General features: G+C 34.6%; 1 protein-coding gene across 6 annotated transcripts in view; it reads left to right on the top strand.

The window, feature by feature from the left end:
• The window catches only part of Csmd3 (CUB and Sushi multiple domains 3), a 1,154,880-nt gene that overhangs the window by 1,050,525 nt on the left and 80,042 nt on the right, over positions 1-24,313 (top strand). For all 6 annotated transcript variants that reach the window (XM_028867965.2, XM_028867960.2, XM_028867959.2 and 3 more), the window contains 5 exons: positions 11,889-11,969; positions 12,548-12,661; positions 16,385-16,573; positions 16,940-17,086; positions 20,101-20,289. In XM_028867965.2, coding sequence (XP_028723798.1) covers positions 11,889-11,969; positions 12,548-12,661; positions 16,385-16,573; positions 16,940-17,086; positions 20,101-20,289 — 720 coding nt within the window. The remainder of the gene's footprint in view (positions 1-11,888; positions 11,970-12,547; positions 12,662-16,384; positions 16,574-16,939; positions 17,087-20,100; positions 20,290-24,313) is intronic.

Below are 24,313 nucleotides of genomic sequence, written 5' to 3'. Positions count from 1 at the left end.
CTAAATGGTAAAATTTAATATATAACTGCATAGATGCAATCTGTATAAGCAAAACATAATTCCACTTACTATTATTTAGATAAGTAAAAATGAACCCAGTGAGTAAATAGATGTCTCATCAAAAGCACATGCTATATTTTGATATTTTGTGTTAATATATTTATCACAATTTCTGCTATTTTTTGTCTTACTGTCTCCTTTAGCCAGAGATCATCATCAATCTAGCTTTTATTAAACAGAATTGAGTTTATTGACTTGTTATAATTAGCGAGACAATGCACCATTGATGGACACTATGGCATCTCAAATCCACTGTGGCTAGATAGGTAACATGTTTTAAACTGTTTTGAGATGGTTTGGTGGAAAGATTAAAGAAGCATAGTTGTTTTCTGGACTAAGTGCTGTCCAAACATTAGAGTGGTTTTATGATCTGTTATCTTAATACATCTTTGGTTTTCCTTGATAGAAGGAATGATCTACATGTATGTTAGTGGTATGAGTATAATATTCACTCATATTAGCTGATGTAGAACAACCTTGCTCAAATGGTATGACCTAAACAGTATTCTAATTTCATAATTTTTATTGCAGCAAAGTTTTATTTACATCATGCTCCAATAAGGTCAAATAATTGCCTTGTCTGCTGTTCATTCTTAGTGAAACTGTTTATAATCAACAGGCGACAGATCCTATCAGAAATAAGTCAGTTCCAAGCAGCACATATCCACTTTTTTATTTTAGTTATGAATATTCACAGTGGATTAAAGTGATAGCTAATGATAGGTATAGTATGTTACTGCAAAAGCCCCACAGGATGTGGTGATGAATGAGTAGGAGCAGAAACAGAGGCCTGCAAAGAAACACTGTCCCTGCTAATGCCCTCTGTTATCTGCTAATGGGCAAGGAATTCAACCACAAAGAACAGCGCCCTTTGTTTCAGACTTTAATGGACTCAGTGCTGTGTCATGATACCTTCAATTACCCATGTGCATAGGAGGATGTCTATTCTTGCAATAGACACTGGAATTTTCCTGTGATGATTCTGAGAGCTCCTGATACCTTTGTTTCCAGTGCTTTCTGTGACTCCTTATTCTGGAAAGTAATTAAAGGTGTTTCCTGTTAATCTTCCTCAGGACACAGATTCTCTTCTTATCCTTAAGCTAAGGATTAGTATTTGCTCCTCTTTCTGACAGTCACCCTCATCTAGACGCAAAGTAGGTTCTTATCTCAAATATTAATGGTACAAAAATGACAGTTGTAAGCACAACAAAAGCACTTCTGTGGTTCGTGTTAACTCAGCAGGTTTTCTCCAAATGTGATATGTGTATGCAGATACATACATACGGATATTTCCGTTTTCCATCTTCTTTACAATTTGGGAAGCATTTATTAAAGAACTTTTACTATGCTTTCAAGTGAAACTGTTTAAATTTAGGTGACTTTAAAAATAATACTGCTAAAAATTGCAAAACCTTGTACAAAATTATCAATACCTCCCTGCCCCCCCCCCTGCCCCAGACCTATTTCTTATCTACAGACTGTCATACCTGACCTAATGTGAGTCAGTACTGAACTAACCCAGGACTTAATGTCTATAATGGAGTGAGAACATTATTTTTATCATCTATAAAGAATAGTATGTCCTTACTTTGCAAAAAGGTTATGTACTTGTGCTTTTCTGGTTTGGAAAAAAAAATGGCAATTTGCCTGGGTTCTGTTTTCTTTTTTGTAACAGCCTCTAATAGCTCGGTTGAATAGACATAGATAAATGTGGCATTCTTTTCTGGAATTGGGTTGGATGCTGCACTGCAAAGAAAATAGGAAATTAAAAATAACCAAAAAATATGGCCAGAATCAAATTCTAAAGCTATTGCTAGAAGTAAACTTATTGGGCCAGGAACCAGATATCCATGCACATTCAAACATGGCACTTACTTAAATAATAGCTATCTTTTAAGATACTGGAACACAGAACACAGTGCCTCTATGTTGTTTTTAAAGAGTAAAATGAAGCTTAAAAGCTGAATGGCATGAAACAAAATGCTTCCTTTGAGAAGAATAGAGATTGAGATCAATTGTGGATTTGGAAACCATAAAGAGCTATTCTATGCGTCTTTTTTTCTTAATAGTCATAACTGGGAATGTTCTAAGTAGAGCATTCAGTGAAAAAATGTGGAATAAAATATGTGCACAGACTATTTAAAATTTAGGTGACATCATTTTTTACTGCTTGCCTCCATCAGTGACTGAATGTGGTGTTTTGTCTACCACTGTTCCAGGTCAACTTTTCTCTCCCACGCAGCCCCAAACACAGAGACATGAGATGGTTTGCAGTTCAGAAATAATATGAGTTTTTACCCATGTTAAATTGGTGATTTTTGTCCTAGACCTTCATTTCTTCTTCAGCAGTAACTAGAACACACTTTGTGTAAAGCAGGAAACTTAGTTTGATGGTTAATAGTACTTTCTGTATTTTTAAAAATTGCAGTTAAAATATAATTACCTCATTTTCTCCTTCCTTTCATCCTTCCAACCCCTCTCATGTCCCCTCCTTCCAATTCCCCCTATGGCCCCCTATCTCTCTCAGATTCATAACACACACACACACACACACACACACACACACGCACACGCACACGCACACACACGCACACGCACACGCACATGCACACGCACACACACACATAGGCTATGTATATTCAGTACTGCTTCCATGAATGTGATTTCAGGGCAGACCACTTGGTACTGGATACCGAATAAGGGGGCTTATCTCTGAGGAAGACTAATTCTCCCAGTCTTAGCAGTCATTATTTCTCTGTAGTTTCTGTGTTAAGGGTGGGACTCCATGTGCTTCCTTCCTTCCACATCAGCATGTTTACTGATATTGTCAGCATCCAGGTCTTGTTCAGGCAGGGATAATGTTGAGGTATCATGAATAGCTTCTTTATAATTTTTAGGAGACACTATCTCACAGAAGACTTCTTAGTCCTCTGGCTCTTAAATTTTTCAGCCTCCTCTTCCACATAGTTCCTTGAGCCCTGAGTGGAGGAGTTTGATGAAGGCATCCTATTTAGGTCTGAGTGTCCCCAAATCTCTCATTCTCTGTACATCATCCACTTGTGGATCTCTGTGTTAATTCCCATCTGCTGCAAGAGGAAGCTTCTCTGATGATGGATGAGCAAGGCACTGATCTATGGGTATAGCAGACTGTTGTTATAAGTCTTTTGTATCGCTATGTTCTTTTAGCAGAGCAGTAGAATTTGGTTTTTCCGAGGTCCATGCCTATCTAAGTCTCAGGTTCTAGGTCACCTGGGCAGTGTCAGATATCTCACAGAGTGATCTTTAAGTCCAATCAGAGTGGTTGATTACTCCTACAACATCTGTACCTCTACCACACCAGCATATCTTGCAGGCAAGTAACTATGTAAATTACAGCTGGATTGTTAGTTACTGTTTTTCTCTGCTAGGAAGCAGAGTAACTTCCAGTACTCTGAACACTGGTAAGTAATACTGAAGTCTCTATGTAGGCAGCAAACTCACTTCTCAATGTTCAATGAAATATGTAAGAGCTGTCTTCAGTAATTGCATGTTACAATCAATTTGTGGAGAGTAACCAATAGTCTTTGCTGTAGCCTGGGATGTTTGGTTGTTTCCATGGGAACCCAAATGAACACTTATTAAAATATTTCTCAGATATTTCTGTTTATTATATATTGAATATCCTCTCTCTCTCTCTCTCTCTATATATATATATATATGTATTCTCTCTCTCCTCTCTCTCTCTCTCTCTCTCTCTCTCTCTATATATATATATATATATATATATATATATATATATATATATATCATTTTTAATTGTGTCATAGGCATTTTTGACTATTTTTGTTGGTGATATTGTTCTTTATATATCCTGTATCTTAATTTTCTGTTAGATATATAGTTGGCAAAAATTCTCTCCTACTCATGGGCATCCTCTTCACATGATTGATTGTTTTCTTACCTGGACTCTGGAGACATTGCAACTCTCAGAGGATCTCAGAAATTTAACATTTTGGGCATGAAAATATTTTTGAGCATTTTTTCTTGCAGTACTGAGTTGTTAGTTTTAGGGCCAGAGAATACACATTCATTATGTTCTACCATAAAATCTGTTTCTGGATTATACATTCTAGTATATTAAGAACCCATTTAAAACAGCAAAGAACCTCAGCAATTTTAAAGTATATTGCTGAGTGTAGAGCCAGAGTGAATCTATCACTCTGTTATTGGAAGTTGGGCGGAGTTTTCAATGTATGTGAGGAAGAGTAGCTAATATGGAAGTTCCATGTAGAATTGAAGAATTATTTCAATAGTCATACCGATGTTAACATTTACTGGATAAGACATATAGGCTCAATGGAAATAACATGTGTGTCTCTCTCTCTCCATTCTAAGTCTTTAATATATTTTAATTCAACTTCAGTTTTATATCCATTTTATAAATGAGAAAACCAAGGCACAGATTTTTTTTTGAAAATTTAATTTATTATTGTTTGAAAATTTTATACTTGTATAGTGTATCTTTTTCATATCTATCCTCTATTTCTTCCCTCCAATTATTCCTGGTCTCCACACCAACACAATTTCCTCCCAAATTTATGTCTTCTTTATTTTTACAAACCCAATCAAGAATACTTATATGTGCATGGATATGGGGTCATGCACTATCCATGGGTGACATATAAGTAGCCAGCAACACTGAAAAATGACTCTCTTTCTGCTGACAGCCATCAAATATCAATCATTCTTCGGGTGGTGATTGGACTCCAAGAACCTCTCCTCTGCCATCCTACAATATTTAACTAGCTTGGTATCTAAGGGTGTATAAATTTATAATTCTCTCTTTTTCTTTTTTTATTAAGAATTTTTTTTATTCATTTTATATACCAATCACAGATCCCCCTCTTCCATCCTCCCACCTCTGCAGCCTTCCCCCACCAACCTATCCCCCCATTCCCTCCTCCAACAAGGTAAGGCCTCCCATGGGGAGTCATCTGACCTGTGGGGCATTTACCTACCAACCCCACAGCTCACCAGAGTTTTCTTGAGTGTGAGCAGCAGGAAATATTAGATAAAAGGATTTATTGTGGAGAATATTGCGGAAATAAACAGATAGAAAATAAAGGATAGCCTCTAGAGGGCCTGGAATCTTTTCCAACGGCCCTGACTGTCTCTGCCCCAGAGTATTTATAGAGACGCCAAAGGGTGGATCAAAAGACCTCCTCCCCCAGCACAGCCAAGTGCAGACCTCTCAGACACCTGCACTCAGGTCCATGGTCCTAATCATCCTCTATGCAGACATGCTGGGTAAAGCCACGAGGAACTTGAAAATGGGCTCCCACACTGACCTCTCTTTTTCTTTAAATTATGTTGAACTTAGACACCCAACAAGTGTTTATTAGTTATTTACTGACTGTTTTGTGCTCCATGTCAGTTACATACTCAAAAGGTAAAAGTTAGTGGTATTACCAAAAGTCTCTTTTACTTGACGCTGTATTGAGTGCATAAAAATGGATTTTAAGCCAACGGATTATGAAAGTTACCAGAGGGAGACAAAAGAAGTGAAACTGAGAATGGCCTATGACACTATGATATAATATGATCAGTGAGGAGATTGTCTCTATTTCAGGCAAATTATAACAAGTAGTAAAATAAGTTAAATGTTAGCAACATAGAAGTATTGTTATTTCGAACACACAAAGCTTAGACACTTTTTTTTTTATCAATACTTACTTGCCAATTGTTTTAGAACTTTATGACTGTGTGATAGAGGAGTCTGTGGCAAGAGGTAGGTTGTTTGTGGCAGGAGGCAGCTTTTTGATAACTTATCTTTTAATAAAACAAAAATGTTGCTTAGTATTTAAGGAGAGTATAGCTACCTATGTGGATGATATACTGGACTACTCCTGTGGTTCTTGGAATTCAAATGTTCTCAAGAACTGTTTGTAGCTAAAAAATACCTGCTGGTTCATAGTTTGGACTAGATTCTTTACCAGTCTCACTCAGTATCTGCTCTTGTCCATTTCCGTTGTGGTCATTGTTATTTTTATTCCTATTGTAATGAGTTTTGGTTAAAGTTAATGATTTTTATATGGTCTCAAATTAAAGTAATTATAGTTTGAAAATATGGCCCACACACTCTTGTTTGTTTTTTCCCCAGCTCAGTCCTGTTTTTCCTCTTTCTGCTCCCAGAGCTTTTACACACAATCACCATGCTTTCTGTTCTATGTTTATGTATGTTGTCTTCTCTGGGAGGTTTATTCTTCCCTGTGTCCTCCTTCTTCCAAACATAAACACACACACATACACACACATATACACACAGACACACACACACATGCACACGCACACATATGCACACACACACGCACACACACGCACACACACGCACACACACACGCACAACATACCACTACCACCATCACACATACCTCTTGCTTCAACTATTCTAATTCTACTGGTTAACTATTTGATTCCAGTCTTTCTCATTCATTATTAATGTACGTATGAGGAATAGTAATAGTACCTTTTTCAGATGTACTTCTCACATCTATCATCACATATGACACGCAGTAGGAACCTAATATAAACTTACTTGATGAATAACCTTATGAACCATGATAAGTTATTGTACAAAAGGTAAAGATTTGCCAAATACTCCCATAGAAGCTATTTATGAAGCAAGAACAAATATGAAAGACTAAGGATGGAAGAGTACAAGATTGTGAAAAACTTATTACTCAATATGATGGTGACAAATTTTTGGCTAGCAAAGCTTCTTCCTTCAATGAATATATGGTAAAGCATTGTATGTCAAATCAAAAGATTCCTGGAGGACTCATAGGAATTAAATCAATATTTCAAAACAGGACCCGGGGAAAATAAAAGTAATTAGCACGTCCAATCTCAGACTATAAACTTAAAATATTGACATTTGCTGTGTATTCGTTGCAACCAAGAATAGGGAAATGAGGAAAATAACTCCAATACTTGTTTATTTTTCTGCAATTGTAGAAGGAAATGTGTCTAGTATGAACAAACTAAATTCCTTCTTTGCTTTTTGTGTGTGGAACTGTGTAGTGTGTGTAAATGCATGCTAGTGAGTATGTATGTGTGAGAAAAATAGAATGAGAGAAGGGGGAGGCAGAAAGATGGAGAGGGAGGGGTGACATTTACATGTGTGAGTATGTATGTAGAAGCCTGAAGTTGATGTTGGGTGTTCTGCTTAATCTCATTCTATGTTATTTGTTGAGTAAGGTCTGTGGCTGTATCCAGACTTCACCAATCCCAGCTAACTGGTTGACCAGATATCTCTGTCCAGCTTGGATGTAGGTTCAGGGAATCAGAGCTCTTTTCTTCATGCTTGAGGAGCAAGGGCTTTGAATACCATCTAGATTATTATCAACAGTTTAGTGATGTATATGACAGATACAAAACATAAACAGCATACTGAATTCCCATTAATAATATGGATATTTAGTTTCATGGAATTTCTGGAATAACAATAATAGTACCATGAACTAGGGGGATTAAAGCAACACATAGGTCTTCTTCTCCCCCTCTTCAGTCTTTGACAGAATCTTGTCCTAAGTTGATGCTGGCCTAGAACTTGTGATCTTTTCATTGTAGTCTCACAAATGGTTCTGGTGTAAGTGTACAGGTGTATGACACATCACCTGCCTAGAATTTTATTTTTATGCCTACATTTCTGACTCTTTTTTTTCTTTCCTCCCCCTCCTGTTTTTCCTCATCCCTTCTCATCACTTACCTTCCATTCTTCTTCCTCCCTTTATCTCTACCCCCCCCATCTTCCTTCCCTTGTTTTTCCTAAAGACAAGCAGGCAAAGTTCCTTTTTTGTGTGTGTTTTTGAGTTTTTTTATTTTGTATTACAATATTTCTCCCTTCTCTTTTGTAGCTGCAAACATTCTCATATACTACTCCTAGCTTTCCTTCAAGTTGATAGTCTCTGTTTTCAAAATCAATATCACATGCAAATATAAATTTGTATATACATATACTCCTAAATATAACCTGTTGAGTTGATGTAGTTAAATTCACTGATGCAGAAAAGTAACTCTCTGAAGTAAGAAGAGGACTCAAACGTGAGCTATTGTGTTCAAACAGTTTCATGCCTTCTCTGAAGGTTGTATGAGACCCCATCTTTCTCCTACCTTCTGGTGATCAGACAGTCGTCATTGTATTGCATTCTCAGCTTTTATGTGAATCACTACAATCTCTTCATGACAAAGCATGGCCATGACTCAGCATCTTATTTCTTTTTACAAGGATATGTCACTTAATTAAAAATTTACCCTAATTCAATATCAGTGGAGCCTAACTAGTTATATCTCCAGTGTGAAATGAAGTTACTGTAGATATAACTAGTTAAGAAATTTCTTCAGATTCCAAGGATGACACTAGTTTAAAGGACACTATTCATCCTGGCATAACAGGTATGATATGGTATATATCTATCTACACTGAGATGTTGGCAGAAAAAACTTCAAATCTAGAGTTATTTTAAGAAGCAGACATCCAGAAACTGAGCAGGAAAGAACTTTGTAAACTTCATATTATTTGCTAATTTTCAGTGTTTTGTTTTAATGTCAGGGAGAAACAGATGAAACTGATTTCTTCTGCTCTTCCCAACTCTAATTTCTTAGTTGGAACTCCACAGTCTATCCTTGAAGAGCTTTCCAGGCAGATTCTACTTAGTTTCCACATAAGAAACTTTCTAACCCATAGTTGCCTCTTTTATATCCTCATTTTTTTTTATTTTAAAATCTGGGAGACATGTTAGAAAAGAATAATTGTTTATTTAGAGACTCTGCATCTTCAGAAAACCTCCAACCTGTCATTTATTTTGCTCATATTCATGGCGTTACAGACAGTAACAGGGTAATTACCAGGTTGTATAAAAGGCGGTTCAACAATTATCTTCCCTCAGGTGAGTCTACCTGGAGACCTAAATAATGAACAGTTTGACAAGTATATGGATATTAATTCATTTCAAAACTAGCCACGATTATATGTACTACACATAAAACATGATTTTGTGATTTTAATTTTACACTGTAATAGAGAAAGACATTGAGGATCATAGAAGAGATGATTAGCTTGTTGTAGATTTTGAAATTGAAACCTAAAGTTAGAAAAGAAATGAAGCCAAAGGAATTAGTGAAATCACCAAGAGGGAGGTAGGAAAACTTTATGCAAAAAGAATTTTGTTGAGAGCCAGAGGCAGGTGGATATTTATGAGTTTGAGGCCAGCATGGTCTACAAAGCAAGTTCCAGGATAGCCAGCTCTGTTATACAGAGAAAACCTGTCTCAAAAAAGACATAAAAAACAAAAAAACAATGACAAACAAACAAATAAACACCTCACAAAACAGAAATTTTGTTCAGAATTCATATCCATAAATCAGGTAAAAGTGTTATTGTTTCTATTAAAGTGGTAAGAACATTGTTCTGGAGACCCTACCTGGCCTCATTGTTATCCCTTTGCTTCTTGGGTTGTGGCCTATGAAATTGATGGTAACTGGAAACAGAAGAGAGAAAAGCAGACTTTAGCTCACAGCATCCATTTGAAGTTGTGCAAACATGGTCCTCATAGATAATAATTTACAACTTCTGGTCTATTGCACACTAAAACTGAATAAGGAAGCTAATTCTCATCATGTTCCACAAGTGACAGAAACCACAACTAATACATGAACACAAATGTGCCATACTGCCTTAAAACAATGAAATAATTCATTATTACTACTATAATTAAAGATAAATTCACAAAGGCAAGCAAAATCAGGTTTACGTGGCATTTCCACATTTTCCCATTGTCTGGGTTGATCTCTCTTCTGCTGTACATTCAAATGAATTTTCCTAGGTATAGACTAGTGTTTCTCTATGTATCATTATTTGTCTATGTTTTAAAGTCTCTTCACTATTTTCTTACAGTTACCTCTTATTTTTAGAACCAGTCCCTATAAAATCTATATTTAGGAAAGCACTTTTCAAAATTTCTAGTAATTTTTCAGTAAATTTAAAAAAATCTGAATATGTTTTTCTATCATGGACTTTCTTGTCAAATTGTTTTGTTTTATTCTTTAGTAATGCATCTTTTCTGTGTATGTGGTGTTTTACTCTAAAACAAAACAAAACAAAAAAACAAAAAACCAGCTGGGCAGTGGTACCGCACACCTTTTAATCCTAGTACTCGGGAGTCAGAGGCAGGCAGATCTCTGTGAGTTTGAGGCCAGCCTGGGCTATAGAGTGAGTTCCAGGAAAGGCACAAAGCTCAACAGAGAAACCCTGTCTCGAAGAACCAAAAGAAAAAAAAACTCTATCAAAGAATTATTTTATAAATAGGTTAAAGTAGAAGCAGAAAGAATTTTACAGTTCAGGCAACAATTTGCAGAAGCTAATCCATCATTCTCTATTGGTTCATCACTCTCTCTATATATTTATATATTTTAAAATTCCTCTTTTGGTCCTTACTAACCTGAAAATTGACTAGCCAACGAACCTTTTATAGATGGCTTTTGGTTAGATGATATGATAGGGAATCAGCCAGAATCTATCACTAAAATTTGTGTGCAAGATTTCTTATTTTTTTGTCCCCAAATCTGTAATGTCTTCTGTGTGTTGTAACCCTTTAGAACTGGAAAAATATTAAGTGTTCTCAGCATTTATTCTAAAAATTTCCTCTTACAGGAGTTTTCCTTAACCGGTCTAGTTGATGTTCTTCAGTGTTCCAGTAATACTCTTACAATAGGTGAAATAGTGAAGATGTTGTCTTAGAAATAAGAGGAAATTAACATGTTCTCATTATTCCATATACTTTGGCATGTTGTTTAAATTAGTATGTTTTTTTTTAGTATGTTTTTTATGTCGTGTTCTCTTTATATACCCATCTTGTCAGCTTACATAGCAAAATTTAACACATCTTTAAAAAAAACCACATTCATTTGCCTCAGGTACAAATCAGTTTCCTAAATGAACAACAATTTAGCATGTTTATAAAAATTCCCAGAGAAAATAAAACTTTAATAAAATATAGTGGTATTATTGATTTTAAGTATCATTTTGAGTTGATTTCTATGAGGTTTGGATTTAGAAACATTTTTGATGGTCTTTAAATGATACCAAATACCAGTTTAAACCATAAGCATGACTTTTAAAAGCAATGGTGATAATTGGAAACTATATTCCTCACACACGTATCTCACATGTACACTAATGTCCCAGGATAAGTTCATATTCCAGAGTTAGATGAAGTAGGCTCGCACTGAGCTCAGCCACACAACAGCTGTGTGATTTGTAGACATTTTTACCTCCTTTTGATAGTTTTGGTCAAATGGAAATCATTATAGAGCTAGTTACATAGATATAAGATTTTTTTTTTGTGATGGTCAATTGAGATGCTATTAGCAAAGTACTTATAATATTGCCTAAAACGTTCCATAAACTGAGCTGTTATTTGATGTCAGTCACTTTCCTAAGTGCAAAGAATTCTATGATGAACCTTCCAGCTAGAAAAGCATTGAACAAATAAAGACACAAACACATATTTCTAAAATATGATCATTCTAAGAAAAAAAATGACAAGGTGTTACAAACCATGTAACATGAATGAGGGAGCAGAAATGCAGTGTAAGACACAAAACTATTCTAACAACTAAAGAAGTAATTGTTTTCTCCTCTATTGTCATCTTGTTTTTAAATGAGTAATTGGAACTTTACAAATGAAAATACATTTAATTCTTCCAAAAATTTTGCATAATTTTTGATATGTGTGTGTATACATGGAGTTTATCCAAAAGGAATAAACAAATATTGTTTATTTGTCTAGCCTACCAACTAAGAGTGTGCCAGCCTCCACCACCTGTACCTAATGCAGAAATTTTGACAGAAGATGATGAATTTGAAATAGGTAAAAGTCTTTAAAATCATTTTCAAAGAATACCCTTATAGTAGAACTATCTATCTTAAAAAGAAAAGGGAACATGCACAATTGCAGCAGCCTGTGGGTTGATGGGGTTTGTTGAGATTATGGAGGAGAAAAAAGAATCCAAAGAAGAATAGAAACAGTAAACAGGGCCTATGAATGCTGTGTGTCAAGGGCATATTAGATATGTGTTGTAATCTTGAAGAAATGCCATGAACTATACCTAGATAATAAACAACAGCATGGCTAACAATTAGACACATTCTGAAGGATTATACTCATGTCAACAAAATAAATGCCTTGTGGCAATTGCTTCTATGTAGCTGGTATCCCTCATCAAAAATGGATCGGTAGCTTACTCCTTCCTTCATTTGTGGTTGATCAGCGCTATCAATCCTTGTTTCTTCAATGTTTAAAAGTAACCCATGCTTACAACTGATGGTATTTTTGCACTGATTAAAAATGTATATGAAAGTAAGTCTGTTTCTAAAATGAAAGCAGCTATTCTGTTAAACTTCGTAGCTTGTCTGAAGTTCTTTCTTTTCTTTTCTTTTTGTTAACAGGTGATATTATCAGGTATCAGTGTCTTCCAGGATTTACACTGGTTGGAAATGCAATTCTGACCTGCAGACTTGGAGAACGACTGCAGATGGATGGAGCACCTCCAGTTTGTCAAGGTTTAGATGTTTTGCAGTTATTTGCTAATTAACTTTTTGAGAGGAGATCTTGCTATATAGTCCAGGATGGCCTCAGACTTGAGTTCCACCTGCCTCTGCATCCTGAATGCTGGGATTACACACACTGCAACATATAACTTGTAGTTATTAACTTCTTAAACATTTATTTTGTGTTTAAGCAGAAAAGACAAATTTTCAAAGAAAATACATGTCATTACAGTGTTGAATACTTGCCTGATAATATGATTCTGAGGTATATAATCCCTATGGGGTATTTTTAATTCAATTATTTCTCAGATGTGCCAATTAAAAAAATCTTTTATTCTTCTGAGATTTAAATATTTTTAATTAGCCTGATGTCAGTCAAACTACATGAAGTATTTTTGCTCTCTGAGGTATGAATAAGGGTAAAGAAGAAGGATAAAACCAAACCAAACCAAACCAAAACACCAAATAAAGACTGAGGTGATAATTCTTTTTATTTGGAAAAATATAATTCTAATCTAGCCATATAACCCTTTATTTATTACATATTAAGAATGAGAAGATGGAGGATTCAACATACACACACACACACACACACACACACACACACACACACACACACACCAAAAATCAAAGCAAAACAAAAAACAAACAACCTTTGATGGACTTTGCTATATAAGCATCACTATGTAAGGCCATGGCAGTCCTCCAAGTAACCACAACACCATGTTCAGAACACATCTCAGAAAGCTATAGAAAAATGATAAGTAACTATTTCTGGGTCAGATACAGCTTGATGGAGACATATGTGACCCTAAGTTCAAAATGAGCAATGAAAGTTTTCATAGAAAAAGCTTAGAGAAAGGATTTTCTACTGTCCATTGATCATGCAAAGAGACATATAAAAGAACTGGACAGGGATTTAAAGGGATTTACTATGTTACCAAGACAGCTAAAGGAGGAATTTGAAAGACTAATAAAATTAAGATGTTCAAACATCATTTACGGTTGATTTGTGCTGTCCATAATCTAACTCATAGTACCTGAGTATAACTGGTAGCCAATTTGAACAAAATTAAACTATTTTATTATGCCACATTAGAGCTTCTTGGGTTACTTTCTTTATTGAATTTTTTCTGACATATGGAAACCTGTTTCCTGAGTAGTATCATAATTGCTGACAGAAAACCTAAAACAAAAATAATGAGTCCAATGTGACTCATATCTGTATTCTCAACACATTGAAGGCTGATGCAAGAGGATTATCCAGAATTTATAAGCCAACCTACGCTATATACTGAAGTAGAAGCCACTCTATATTACCAATTGAGACTGCCTCAAAATAACAGTAACGCATTGTTTATTATTCTAATCATGCAATATGTAGGAATTAGCATTTGCTTTTCTACCATATTGGAATCCTTATGAAATGATGAAGGATCTTCCGAGGAGTCTCTTAATGTAGCAGAAAGAAAGGCAGAGATAAACTTGTCACCCTGTGACAATGTCTTATGATCTCGGTCAAGGCTGCTAGAACCTCTTGATGTTTGTTGAGTATTCATTCTGAAGTCTAACTTATATCCACAATGTAGATGTCATTCATTCAACTCTTTCTTCCTTGGAAAACTTTTCTGTAACCATTTAGGATTATATAGGCCACATATTCATGAACAGATAAAAACAAATGGAAAAATAGGGTTTCTTCCTCTCTGGAGATAGTGCATGGGGAAATACTTCAACAGGCATAAAAATGTGAGGAGACAGAGTCACGGCATGATTGTTTTCCTACATCAGAACAGATAAGTTAAGTTTTAGACTCTTGCAAAGATACTTTCTATGTTTGGATCACAATTTGATAATGTTTGATGAAAATAAACAAACTAATCTGGACAACCTTTGTATTTCATAGTCCATCTTTTCCCATGTTTTCAATGTCTCAGTTCTAAAACTGGATCTTTCTTTAGATTAATTACTATATATCTTATTCTGTCTGCTGTAGAAAATGCCAAATAAATTCAGTATCTAGTCACAGAACACTTGAGAGGGTCACTAAAAATTAATAGGTCATCCATTAGAATAAGTCTATGGAGTTTCTTTATGAAAACATTATCTGGTAAAGTATTAATGCAAAAAACTGTCTTACCAGTTTTGTTTAAGTTAAGTTTCACAAACTTACTAAAGTGCTCATTCCTCTTAAAATTTCTAGAACACACCTAGACTGTTTTCATTCAATTATAAATTGTTAGATATTTTCATTTTTCCAAAAGAGGAAGTATTACATTCCTATTCAACCCTCGGGCCCACTTAGACCTAGTAATAGTATGTTTATCACTACACTTTATAGTCACTTTCAAAATTCTGAAAACTATTCTGCCTCAATTTCTTTTCAAATATTTCAAGTTTTCCACAGTTAAAGAGTAGTTCTACATTCCTTCAGTTCATGATTTTTTTCAATTCTTGTAGAATTTGGAAAATTAACTCAAAAACATTAAGTTGTCTAAAATATTAAACTGTACTGTTGTTTATTTTAGTAAATTCTATCCATTATATTGGATGTTTTCAAGTATAGTTCATTTAAAGAAATTGTTAAGGTCATGACCTAATTATTTTTGATGAGTTTTAATATCAAATTATAGAAATTTATGCATGCTAGTTCAATTAGGAAATGGTATGCGATTTATTTCCAATCTATCAGAATCTTAAAAATTTTGCATTCCACTCTTCTCTTGATCACTAAAGTGTCCTCAGTGAAAATACTGAAACTGTGGTACAACCTAAAGTTAAAAACATTTAACAGTGTTATATACTGGAGGTTTTGTTGTAGTCATATCCTTCATTTTAATAGAAAGTTTTGGTTTATACTAGCTTTAATACTGTTTGATATGTATGGGTTTATTTATCATATTTATGCACAATATGATTCATAGTAAACAAGTCTACACTAAAAACTCTATGATCTTTTACTTAATTTTTTTAAATGACATCTTTGGAGTAAGAAAGGCCTAATCATTCAGCTATTCTCTGTTTTGAAACCTAAATTAAAATAGATATCTGTACTATTTGTTCTAATATACAAATGATATGAACCCAAGATTAAAATTCATTGTCTTTGGGTGGGCATAATAGAACGTGATTATATTGTTTTGTTATTCTCAGTATGTCTTATATTGTAGAAGCAATATGACTTAATAATTTGTGCTTTTGTGAGCATGTAAGAGCTAACACCAGGAGCTTCAGGATAACTGGTGACTGGGAATGGTATAAAGTCCTTAGGGCTTACTCACTTTCCTGAGACCAGAAAGAACTGTGCATGACATAAGCCTTGAGAGAGTGGTTTTTATTACTGGACCATGCACCTGAGTGAGTGGAAAGTTTAGAATGAGAAGAAATTGAGTTGAAAGTATGGGACTGGCATATAGACAGAGGCAGAAGGAAAGGTATAAGAATACAGAAATAATTAGGGAAATGTGAAGAAGTAAAAGGAAATGAATGCATTATCTTTTATTTAATTATATGTTTCCTATAAAGAAGGCATTTTCAATGTAATGGAGAGAAGAGACAAATATTATAACTTTTTAGGTCTTCACATCGTATTTTAAGTAGCTCAATAAAAATGTTTAACACAAATTCTAGCTATTGTCTCCTTTGTGGTTAATGAGCATAAAACAAGTATTTGGTATTAAGAATACAGTCTTTGTTTATGTTTTAAAATCCTTGTAATGATGCCTTCTTTCACAGTGCTATGTCCTGCCAATGAATTTCGACTGGATTCTACAGGAGTCATATTGAGTCCTGGCTACCCTGACAGTTACCCAAATCTGCAAATGTGTGCATGGAGCATCTCTGTGGAAAAGGGCTATAATATCAGCATGTTTATAGAATTTTTCCAAACAGAAAAGGAATTTGATGTTCTTCAGGTGTATGATGGTAACCATGGGTTATATTTACTGGATATTCATAAATTTAGTCCAAATATTCTAGCTGTACATATGAATGTTCAGTACAAACAATTGCTTATGTCACTTTTGTCTTATAGATATATTTTAATTAAATGGACTCTATTTAATATGAAGATTGTAGTTAGATTGATAATTTTTATGAATTATAGTTTAAAGAAACCATTAATATGCTTAGTAAAATTATTTTGTATTAGGTTTACCTTATTGATAAGGTACATCGATCAGGTTTTAAACCACTTTAATATTTCATACTATTTTAAGCATATAAACACAGGAAATAAACGGGGATATAATTATATATTTGTATCTATATTATATTATTTTCTCTCTAAAGGACCAAATATTCAGAGTCCAGTGCTTATTTCCCTCAGTGGAGATTATTCAGCTGCTTTTAATGTAACAAGCAATGGTCATGAAGTATTTCTTCAATGGTCTGCAGATCATGGCAATAACAAGAAAGGCTTCAGGATAAGATACATTGGTATGTGATGTTTAGAATTTTAGCATCTATCTCACCTCTGTCTCTGTTGAAATTGTTAGTAAATAGTTAAAATGGGGAATAAGAAAGGCTCAGCATGGGGCTGGAGAGATGACTCAGCAGTTAAGAGCACTGGTTTCTCTTCCAGAAGACCCAGGTTCATTCCTGGCATCCACATGGCAGTTTTCAACTGTCTATAACTCCAATTTCAGGGTATCTGACATGCTCACCCAGATATATATGCAGATATATGTGCAAGCAAAACACCAGTACTCGTTAAATTAAAATAAATAAATTTAAGACAGGCTCAGCAATTAAGAGCATGTATTGATCTTTCAGGTATCTGTATTCTTTTCACAAGATGGCTCACAACTTTCTGCATCTCCACTTACAGGAGATCTGACACCCTCTATTGATCTCAATTTGCAGTAGGCATGCATTTAGTGCACATACACGCATGCAGACAAACACTTATACACAGAAAATAATATACACAGTTAAACCGAGGAATCTAGATAATATTTAGTTCAATGTTAATAAGAATTACAGATCCTCCATTGTTGTTTTTTGAATAAATTAGGGTACTCTTTCTGTACCTCAATTTCATTCTGTGATGAAATAATTTCACCTTCTCTTTTCATTAATTATCTACCACATTAAAGGCTTCTTGTGGAGGGTAGGGTGGGAAAAGTCTCAGTTATCTTTAAGAGGCTGGCCACTGGGATTTTGACCATTCCCCAATGAGTATATGCTCAATACAAATTCAACCTGGTATATTTTCTTTTCTTTTTGGGGAGGGCACAAAGATGCGAGGGTGACCTGGGAGGAAAGGGAAGCAGATGTGATTGGGGTACATTGTATGAAATTCTCAAATAATCAGTATAGATATTCTGTTGGGAAAAAAAAAAAGCTCATAAGGTATTTAAAACTTAGGTTAATCAAACTGAATCTTTCAATTCATTTTTTTCAATAGATTTGTTTTCTTTAACTGTCAGAAAATTGTCATAGTGTTGTCAACATATCATATGACCTTTTAAATAACTATTTAACATTAAATTAGTTTAAGCAGAAACAATGATGTGATTTTAATAATTATATTTTGTAATAGTTAATTAAAAATCTCTTATTTTGAAAGACAGGATTTTGAAGACACTTAAAAACCATGACCAAAAATGCTCTTATTATTGTTCCTTTGAATTGAATAACAATTAGAAAGCTGTGGCCTCAAGATATATATTTCATGCCATGATGTCACCACTTTTTATGTTCTTTCCTTTTTATAATAAACCATACTATTTTTGACACAGTAATTATTTTTTGAGGTGTTTGAATAAAAACTGTTCTCTATTATAGGAGGGATGCATTTTTTTTTCTTTACTTTAATCCTATATGATAATAAAGGCTGCATCTGGGCTAGAATAGTCCGGAATCAACTACACATGTCTTTCCTCAGTGTTAAAATTGTGCATCCCAGGATACTGATCACTATGAATTGTTTCAACTTTAAATGCTTTATAAATAGTTTTAATATAATTCCGAATCATCAACAAATAATACATTTCACTGATAGACTATATACTCCATCTTTATGAATTTCAGTATAATTAAAATTGTACACATCAATAAATATTGTATATATCTCTACAGATAATGTGCAGACAAAATAATCCTGCCTAGTTACTTTTATTTTAAAAAGAATGAGTTAATAATTATAATTAAATGGTAATGTTAATTTGCTTACAAATTATATAGCCTAATAAATTTGAAGAAAAAAGAACATTATTAAAATTAAATATATGTTTGAGATACTCTTTTTTTCTTTTTTGGGGACAGGGTTTCTCTGTGTAGCTTTGGAGCCTTTCCTGGAACTCACTCTGTAGCCCAGGCTGGCCTTGAACTCACAGAGATCTGCCTGCCTCTGCCTCTCTCTCCCAAGTGCTGGGATTAAAGGTGTGCACCACCACCATCTGGCTGAGATACTCTTAACATTGTATTTAATCAGTGTTTTAACTGTATAAAATGTGTCAATTTTATTTTATTACTTTTATGTTAAAAATATTTGAATTTTGTCACATTAAATTTTGTTTTATATAATTGTCACAAATTAAAAGGGAATTGTTAAAACAAAACAAAAGTATTAGATTGATTATGATATAAATCAGTTTTTATTTATATTAATATCTGTGCCAAATTTTGATATAGATATAAAGAAAAACATCATTTTTAGCTAACAAGAAATATTTAATATGTTGAAGATATACTTTTTCCCTGCTAAAAGTGACAGTTTGTGACATATATATTCTAAAACCAACCTATTCATCACTATTTATTTTCTACTTTCTATGTCCTCAGATGATGAAAATATTTTAAAAATTAACCATAACATAACAAACTGAAAAGTCTCCAAAGTATACACATGGTAAAGCTACTTGACATTATCTTTTGTCATTTTTGATTTCAGGAAAAGCAAAGTTTTATTTTATTGACAATTTTTATAATTCTGTAAGTACTCCATCAGAAAGGAAACTGTAATAGAGTCTCAAAGATGATCATGAAGTAGGAAGGTATATTTTAACACCTGTCAAAATGAGACTCATGTCCTACTATGATACATGTCTCTAGAGATATGCCCTACTATGACATGTCAACAACAAACTCTACTATTTTACTCCCAAACTGTGACATTTAGGCCCTTCAGACACCAGGTAATTCAGTTTCTTGAATTATATGATATATTGCAGAGCTTTTGGACATCCACAGGTGACAGAAAACATTTAAAAGCAGAAGACATGTTAGATGACAGTCAAAATTATGAGAGATTCTAGGGATAGTCAATCATCCAATAAGCAATTTTAGTAGACATTTTAAAGGAGGTTTGAATGTATAATGGTCACTGAGGTAAAGTAACAACTGACTTATTCTTAAGTAAGCACTAATTACATAGTTGTTCATAAGCTTGGATGACAGAGAACTTCTAATTGCTAATTAAGCACTGTTTATTTTTTTCCTTTGAAAAGCCTTCTACTGCAGCACACCAGAATCCCCACCTCATGGCTACATCATCAGTCAGACAGGTGGACAGCTGAACAGTGTGGTTCGGTGGGCCTGTGATCGAGGATTCCGACTTGTTGGGAAAAGCAGTGCTGTGTGCAGAAAATCCTCCTATGGGTATCATTCATGGGATGCACCTGTCCCTGCCTGCCAAGGTGAAGTATCTTATCCCAAAATAGAAACAAAAATTAATAAAACATTGACCTTATCTTTTTTATATTAAGCACAAAATAGACATTATCAAACATACATATTCAAAAGCACATCATAGAGGCATTTCTGGAAAAGAATCATAAAGACACAAAATTTACTTTGTCATGTAAAAAGGCAGGGGAGTGTTTGAGTTAGGTAGTAAAATTAAGCCAAAGTAAACTTAAATTATACAAAATAATGGCATGCAACTTAACCCCCACCCACCTGAGATAAGGTTTTTCTGTGTAGTTCTGCTTCCTTGGAACACCCTCTGTGGACCAGGCTGGCCTTGAACTCTGAGCTCTGCCTGCCTCTGCCTTACAAGTCTTGGGATTGAAGGCATGCACCACCACCACTTGACTTAAAATGCATTATAAATGAATATATACATGCACACACATTTATATATGCAAATGTATACACATATGCATGTATGTGCATGCATTATAAATTACATATGCATGTAATATAGAATATAAAGGTCTCTGTAGCAACACTGAATGTTCTAATTTGAAAATGACAGAACACTTTCAATGAATAAATAATGGGTTGTAACTATCATCTAATTTGAGAGAGAGCTTATAGAAAAAGCAACTGTAGAATTGGTCAATTAAAATATGGAATCAGCCGGGTGATGGCGGCATACTCCTTTAATCTCAGCACTCGAGAGACAGAGGCAGGCAGATCTCTGTGAGTGCAAGGCCAACCTGGCCTACAAAGCAAGTTCCAGGACAGACTCCAAAGCTACACAGAGAAACCCTGTCTCAAAAATATAAATATATATACGTATAATATATATATTTATATATAATTATATAATCAAACAAGTTAAAATTATCTGAGGACTAGAAATTACCAGACACTGCAATAGTTTCTTGTATTTACCTTGATTTAAATTTCTAATTCATGTAAAATTAGCTCCCACAGGTATATGTAAAGATACATGACGTGAAGTAATTATTGCTTCTTTAGTGTAGAAAGCAGTAACCTGTGGGGTTTCTGAGTAACATCATTTCTCTAGCAAGTTAACAGGTGAAGCACTGACATCATGCAAATGAGGTATAGTTTAGTGTACTTCAATATGTCTCCTTGCCTTTGACCAATGAATGGCAAGAATGTGTGTAATTTCTTAGTATACTATTCTTATTTAAGATTCATTTGGAAAGAAATAGTTGATATCATGTTATAATAGTAGTAAAATTACATGAAAATGGCCTCAAATCACATATACTTTGAATGAACATTAAAAACTTTTGATATTTGAACTTCATTTTATAGTTACAAGAAGATTTTTTTATGTCTATAGATTTTTTTATGTATGTGTACATGCATGTAATCTTTATGTAGGCACAAGCTTTGTTTTTTCAAGGTTTAATTGTGTATGTCTGTGTTCCTCTCTCTCTCTCTCTCTCTCTCTCTCTCTCTCTCTCTCTCTGTGTGTGTGTGTGAAAATCTTCAGGTGAGTATAGGTGTTTGTAGATACTGGTAGCTTTGGATGCTAGAGCTGGAGTAGTTTCAGGTGATTGGAAGCTGCCTGGTCATGACAATCTGGAACTCTGACCATACCTCCAAACCACTGAATTTATATTAAAAAAAAAAAAGCCCAAACTTTTTGAAAATTTGAAATTACTTCCTAAAGTCAATGCTATAATTTTATGCTATATATTATATATAGTTTTAGGTATATAATATCACACATAACATGATGTATCACATTACTTTTTATCATTTTTATTTATAGTTTTAGATTGTAATAACCAATTTGAAGTATAGTTGAAAAAGAAGGCATTTGATCTTGTAAAATTATACAATATTTGTAGTTCAAAACACCTTTCTCACAAAATTGATCTTTTGTTTTCATCAAAACCTTCAAAAAGATTATTTTGTAAAAATATATTTGTTGTATGTTTGACCTATGTGTTTGAGTATTGCTAACTAGGTCACTGGGAAGAGCTGTTCATGGAGAACAAACTCTTAATGTCATCTTTGTTTACTTTCTTTAATGAATTATTCTCCTTGCTGGTCAATATCTTAGACATCTTAACATTTACTTACTTCAGTTTTAGTTAATCTATATGAGCAAATTATAACTAGAAAATTTCTTTGGCTTTCTGTGTTTGAGTTTCTGTAATTATTTTTTTCTTTTAGAATGTTAGATCGCCCCTTATTGACAAACACATAGGAACCAATATTAGGAACTGAGTAACTCCATCCCTTTATACAACTAGGAACTCTTGCTAGTATGAGGAAGAAGCAGATTTATAAGCATTGCCTTACTTTTTTCCCCCAATATAATATTTTTCACTCATGATTTGGGAATTTTGTACAATGAACCACGATCACACTCACTTCCCATTCTCCAGATCCTCCATTCTTCTACCCTTATTCCCTCACCGAAAAGGAAAAAAAAAAATCCCAAGGCCAATTTGTGTTGTCTATGTACTCATCAGAGCATGATCAAACTCTTAGTGACCAGCCCCTTAAAGATAACTGAGTCCCTGATAGACAGGAAGGCAGAGGGAGGGGCCACAGATAATTTAATAAAGATGCAAACTTACAGCTTTGTTCTCACTTTCCTGACCCAAGACGATGGTCTGACTGATTTTCTGTTTTATTTATTTATTTCATTTTTTAAAACACTATCAGGGCCCCTTTTCTATTAGGGATCTGTCAAGTTCCAATTCATTCCAAATGGCTTAAAGTGGAAAACTCTTATATGTTAAGGCTTCTGACATTTTTAGTTTAGTGATACACAATTTGTATTTAAAGATCGAAAATAATAGAAAAATAGTAAGATTTAGAAGTCTTGCCTAGTAAATGTCATCAAGTATATTGATATGGTTTTCATATGCTACCAATTACATGTTATTTATATAAAAAAATCATCCTAAATGAAAAAAAAAAAAAAGATAACTCTTCCCAGCTCCCAGCCTTATCAGAAGCCATCAGATGGGAAGAGCAACACCTCAGTGTCTTTATCATAAGGACTCTTTGTAGCAGGAATCTTAAAAGTTCTTATTGATAAAGTCAAACCCGAGGCCAGTTATTGGGGTGAATACTGGAAGGTCAGAGAGACAGAACAAGCCACAGCTATCTCACCTTGCCGGATCCTCAGCTGGTCTTGTCTCCTCAGACTGGAGGCCTCTGAGTCCTCATCCGGAATGGGTCTCAGCTGAATTACTGCTCAAAAGCCTGAATGCTTAACCAGCCAAAATGCTTCTAATTTCTGGTCCTCACGCCTTATATATCTTTTTGCTTTCTACCACCACTCCCTGGGATTAAAGGCTGGCTTTCTGGGATTAAAGGCGTGTGTCACCATGCTTGGCTATTTCCAATGTGGCCTTGAACTCATAGAGATCCAGAGGGATTTCTATCTCTGGAATGCTAGGATTAGAGGTGTGAGTGCCACCATTTTCTAGCCTTTGTATCTAGTGGCTGTCTGTTCTCTGACCCCAGATAAATTTATTAGAGTACACAATATTTTGTGGAACACAATACCACCACAACTCTTCAGTGGATTCCTGTCTGGACTCTTTCTTTCTTTTTTTTTCTTTATTTCTTTATATATTTACTGATTTGGTGGGTGGAGGGTGTTGAGAGGGTACCACAGAAGCTTTCAATGTCCCTCATTCTCAATTATGAGTCTGCTGTTATCAATACGCTGCAAAAGAAGCTCCTCTGGTAGTAACAGCCAGCAACAGCATGGATCGAGGACATCCACACAGCATCTGGAGGCTGCGTGAAACTCGGTCCTCGCTATGTTCCTGGGTGGCAGCCCTGATCAAGCACATCAACATGATCTCCAGTGGCTACACAAACCATGGCTATCAATGGCCTAGAATCACTGATACCAGCTTGGCCTCTGGGGGCAATAGAGATGACAGGCATCAACACCGCTCGCAGCAGAAACAGGGACCACAGACACAAGGCAACACGGATGGCCACCAGAAGCAGTACAGACCATGGAAGACTTCCCAGTGCACTGAA

This window comes from Peromyscus leucopus, chromosome 20, assembly GCF_004664715.2.
Source record: "Peromyscus leucopus breed LL Stock chromosome 20, UCI_PerLeu_2.1, whole genome shotgun sequence".
Lineage (NCBI taxonomy): Eukaryota > Metazoa > Chordata > Mammalia > Rodentia > Cricetidae > Peromyscus > Peromyscus leucopus.
The sequence above is the reverse complement of the archived record's forward strand: the minus strand, read 5'-3'. Positions and strand labels throughout refer to the sequence as shown.